This window comes from Helianthus annuus, chromosome 17 (assembly GCF_002127325.2).
Source record: "Helianthus annuus cultivar XRQ/B chromosome 17, HanXRQr2.0-SUNRISE, whole genome shotgun sequence".
NCBI classification, from domain to species: Eukaryota; Viridiplantae; Streptophyta; class Magnoliopsida; order Asterales; family Asteraceae; genus Helianthus; species Helianthus annuus.
The window spans coordinates 194,130,179-194,135,543 of record NC_035449.2 but is presented as its reverse complement, the minus strand read 5'-3'; the positions used below and the strand labels follow the sequence as shown (position 1 = coordinate 194,135,543).

At 38.9% G+C, this 5,365-nt stretch overlaps 1 protein-coding gene across 1 annotated transcript; it reads left to right on the top strand.

Moving 5' to 3' along the window:
- The first annotated feature begins 2,290 nt into the window (after positions 1-2,290).
- Positions 2,291-4,292, top strand: LOC110922445. The gene is made up of 2 exons (XM_022166747.2): positions 2,291-3,764; positions 4,021-4,292. Exons 1-2 carry the CDS (start codon positions 2,675-2,677, stop codon positions 4,056-4,058), a joined length of 1,128 nt encoding a protein of 375 aa, XP_022022439.1. The 5' UTR covers positions 2,291-2,674; the 3' UTR covers positions 4,059-4,292.
- Positions 4,293-5,365: the final 1,073 nt, after the last annotated feature.

The following is a 5,365-nucleotide window of genomic DNA, read 5'->3' as shown; positions in this document are numbered from 1 at the left end:
TTTTGCCCATAAATTCTCCTCCAATTTTGACAGACCCGACGCCATGAGTGATTACCATTAGTGATAGCCGATAACCTAGAAAATCGAAAGAGCAGGTTGTGATAGGAGGTAGGAACGATGACCGCGGCTCAATTTTAGGTATTTTTGGCGCTGATTCACGGAATTCGGATGAGGTGGAGGGTAGATGGTTGCTACAGACTACAGTTATTAAAAAGCATGGTTTAGTTTTGCTTTTTATTTGAGCCTTACAATATATAAAACTTTACTAAAAATTGGAGGCCCTTGATTTCTGGTGGCCCTAGGCCCGTGCCTAGATTGGTAAGCCTATGGGGCCGGCCCTACATATCACTCTGCTCTTATCCATCATCCAAAACCATCCCCTATATGATGTGGTTATGACTCAAACCATTATCTCATTTTTAATTATTAAATAAGATCACATAACATTCATATCTTGGAACATGGGGAAGTGGACCGTGGTTGTCATGGTTCAATCCACACGAACTATGGTGGATTAAGCTAGGGGTGGTATGGCGTTCAAACAACCATCCTAGGTGGCAACCCATGACCCAACCCACGCCCCCACACCCTTCAGTTTAATGAGAATTAGGCCTGTAAATGAACAGAACGTTCTTGAATAGTTAGCGAATTGTTTGACTAGAAGTTCGTTTATTTAGTAAACTAGTGAACATGAACACGTTTATGTTCAAAAAATACATGTGGAAGTCATTCAATTAAAAAAATAATAATTTGTTAAAAAAACCTTGTGTTTTTTACCTTTTTTATAGTTTTTTGAGCTTCTTTTGTATTTTTTTATTGCTTAAGTGTTTTTTTTTATTAAAATGGCTTATACATGTGTTTATATGCAAGAACTTCATAAAATATTAGGTAAAAGAAATATTTTTTTACATGTAAAAATGAATTTTGTGTGTTCTTTTACAAGATTTTTTGGTTCCCCACTATTTTTTTATGATTTCCCACTGAACCTCACACTATATATAAGGGTGAGGTTTTCCTACAAAATGTATTTTTTCCTTAAAAAGTGTAAGAGGTGTTGTGAGTCTTTAGATTAGAATAATTAATGGATAAGATTAAAGAAGTGACAATCGTGTAATATGTGTATTAAATTCATTGATTGATTTATTGGATTAAGAATTTAAAGTTAAATTTAGGAACACACATGCTCTCCACCGTCTTTTTAAACGTCAATAAATTTTTATACGTATTTTTTAAATAAATTCACCATAATAACTAGCGTTTTTTATCTTTAATATGAGTAACGTATTGCTACACCCCCTCTCTCTCTCTCTACGTTTCAACTATGTGTTTTTATTCATGATGTTTTTGGTTATGTATGTACAAGTGTTTTATTTTTGCAGGTAGATAGTGTTTTATATTGCGGGAGTTGTTTAATTTACTATTATACCATTTGCCATAATTATTAAGAATTGTCACGTATCATACTCTTATGGCTTCTCACACTGTTTAAGAATTTTAGACTTTGTAGTCAACTCGTAACCTTTGTGTGTGTGTGTGTGTGTCTGTAGATAAAAAATATAAAAAGGACTTTCTACCTGCTTATATAAATATAATTAATTAGTAATTAGGCTTCTGGCTTTCTGGCAATTAAAAATGGACTTTCCAATGGAACTTATCGTAACGAATCACTAAGTTATATAGAAAAACTATTAAATTTTAGTATGTTTGTTCAATTATATTCATTAGTGTTCGCTTATGTTTGTTCAAGTGCATTCGTGTTCGTTGATATTTGTTCAGTTATGTTCGTATAAGTTTTTTTGTGTTCGTTTACGTTTCTGAACTGTTCGTTTAAGTTTTAAACGAACACGAGCGTACTCATTTTCTTAATGAAGAAACATGAAAAAAATTGTTCGATACGTTCATGCTCGGTTAAAGTAAAATAAACAAACACGAACATACCCGTATTCGTGTTAGTTCGGCTCATTTACAGGCATAATGAGGATGGTAGCAACCATGTATTGATTTGCTACCTGAGCAAGACAACAGTATCCTAAGCATGATGGTCAATTTATTGTGATTCATTAGGTTGCAATTCCTTTATTCTTAGTTTGCTCTTAGTCATCTTTTTGCATGATTGTGTGCGCACGTACGTGTTATCAATGTAGAATATGACTAAGGAGAAAGTTTGTACTAGATATAGGATATACATAAAAATAGAGATAGTATCTTGTATAATTTTATAATTATCTCATCCTTAAAATAGGGATGTTATTGTACCTATATATATTCAATTATTATCAATGAAAGAGGCAAGGAGTTTATAATCTATCATGATATCATCCTAAACCTACGATCCTCTAGCCAAAACCCTACCTTCCTCTCCAAGTCTGCAACATTATTCCTGTCGCAAATTCCCAGCGACGAGATTTCCTCCTGTCAGCGACGAGATTTCTTCCTGTCAGCGTCGCTATCTGTCTGTCGCTAATAACCAGCGACTGTTTTCTTTCCCAGCGACGAGATTTCTTCCTGTCAGCGACGATATCTGTCTGTCGCTAATACCCAGCGACTGCTTTCTCTTTCTGTCAGCAACGAGATCAGCCTGTCGCTATAACCAGCGACTGTTTTCTTCACACAGCCGGCCGTCCACTGACACCTCCGCTGCCCTCTACACATTAACATCTCCTTTTCTTGTCTCATGGCGTCTCCTCTTCACCCCGCAGTCACCGTATCTAATATCCGACAACTCATCCCGATCACCTTAGACATTGAAACCGCTCACTACACTTCGTGGTCGGAACTCTTCAAGATTCAATGTAAGGCGTTTCAAGTGTACGACCATCTTCAGCCCCAAACCACTCCTGCTACTTCTTCTGATAAAGATAAGGAAAAAGAAAAGCCTACTGAATCATGGGAACGTCTGGATTCGATAGTTCTGCAGTGGATATACGGGACTATATCCCAAGATCTTCTACACACTATTTTGAAGCCGAACACCACTGCCTTTGATGCATGGACTGCTCTCGCCAACCTGTTTCAAGACAATAAAGCAACCCAAACCATTGATCTCAACAAGAAGTTCGCTAGTACAAGGCTAGATCAGTTCCCTAACATGTCGGCTTATTGTCAGGTGATGAAGGTTATTTTCGACCAACTCCAGAATGTGGGCTCTCCAATCACAGACGAGCAGCTTGTCCTACAACTTCTAACGGGTCTCACCGAGCAATATGAAGGTATCACTATGATCATTCAACAAACTAAACCTTTACCAGATTTCTATGATGCTAGGTCCCATCTATGCATGGCCGAAACAAGGAAAATCAATCAGGCTAAAGTTGCCGCTCAAGTTGCCGGTACAACCCTAACCGCAACAACTGACCAACACTCATTAAGATCGTCTCGTCAAGAACAACAAACCGAAACTTCTGAACGTGGCAGGGGGCGCGGCCGGGGACGTGGCAGGGGACGCGGCCGCGGGTCATCTACTTGGGGTCGCGGTACCAACAACCTCGCGCCTACACAAAACTATTATCCCTGGCCCAATCAGTTTCAAACATGGCCCGCTCCACCTGGTTACAGCCCACCTACCTGGAACTCGTGGACTCGCATTCCACCGTGCCCCTATCCTACAGCCCTTCGGCCCAACAGTGGTGGCTCAGGTGTACTAGGTCCAAGGCCTGCTCAATCATATGCTGCAAGTTACACTCCAACCAACATTGATCAGGCACTCTATGCAATGTCTCTCAACCCTCAAGATCAAACTTGGACCATGGATACTGGCGAAACAGGTCATATGACTCCCAACTCTTCTCTTTCATCTTATTTTAATAATGGCATTAATATTCGTAATATAATTGTGGGAAATGGCAAAACCATTCCCGTTTATGGACAAGGCTACCTAACTTTACCTCCCCCCTCCCACCTTTTAAATTAAACCAAGTCCTTTACGCACCTTCGCTTATTAAAAATTTATTATCAGTCCGTCGTTTTACTACTGATAATCAAATTTCTATTGAGTTTGACCCTTATGGTTTTTTGGTGAAGGATCTCAAGACCCGGACCCTTATCCTACGATGCAATAGCTCCGGGGACCTCTACACATTTGATCCATCACAAGTCTCCAAGCTCACCTCTCCTACCGCCCTCACAACGATTACTCAAGACACCTGGCACCAACATCTCTGCCACCCAGGATCTACTTTATTACATTCACTTAAAAATTCTCGTTTTATTAATTGTGGTACTTTAAAACCTAAGTTTTGTCAATCTTGCGTGTTTGGTAAACATATTAGACTTCCATTTGTTGATTCACTTAATGCTACTACTTTACCTTTTGATATAGTTCACAGCGATTTATGGACTTCCCCTGTCTTAAGCACAGGAGGTCACCGTTATTACATTCTTTTCCTTGATGACTTTTCAAATTTCTTATGGACATACCCTTTGTCTAATAAATCACAAGTTTCTTCTACCTTCACTACATTCTTCAATTTAATAAACACACAATTTGAACGAAAAATCAAACAATTTTAGTGTGACAATGGTAGAGAATATGCTAATACAATGTTTCAACAACATTGCCAACAACAGGGAATGCAATTTCGATTTTCTTGCCCTCATGCCTCGTCCCAAAATGGAAAGGCCGAACGCAAAATACGGTCCATTAACAATATAATTCGGACTCTCCTCGCCCACTCTTCATTACCAAACACGTTTTGGCATCACGCCCTAGAGGTTGCCACATATCTTCTTAACATCCTACCTAGCAAATTACTTAACCACATTTCCCCCACCCAAATCTTATACCATCGACCTCCCTCATATGCACATCTCCGCGTATTTGGATGTCTATGCTACCCACTCATTCCCCATACCACTATAAACAAACTAGCCTACCGCTCCATCCCTTGTGTCTTTCTCGGTTACCCCCTAATCATCGCGGATATAAATGCCTCGACCTATGTCACACCCCCAAAATACCACATAGGGAAAATCCCTGCTAGGCGTGTGACGCACCAATAACGAGCCACTAATTACATTGAACCCATACAAGTTTGTAAATAAAATCCCCATTATTAATAAAAATACCATCAACAAGTTTAAATGAAAACCAACATGTTCAACGGAAGCAAATGATAAACCAAATTTAAACAGTTTCAAAACCAAAATATAGTATCAAGAAATCAATCACACAAATCCTTCCAGTCGACCCATGACCACTCCTGCTACTCCAGACAGCAAGTTCCAAGGCAAGATATCTAACAACCTACAAGCATGCAAACAAGTGTGTCAGACAACGCTGGTGAGTTCATAGTTTTACCAAAAACGTTGATTACCAAGTGTTTAGTTAATCCATTGAATTTAAATCCGAAAGTAATGTTGATAATAT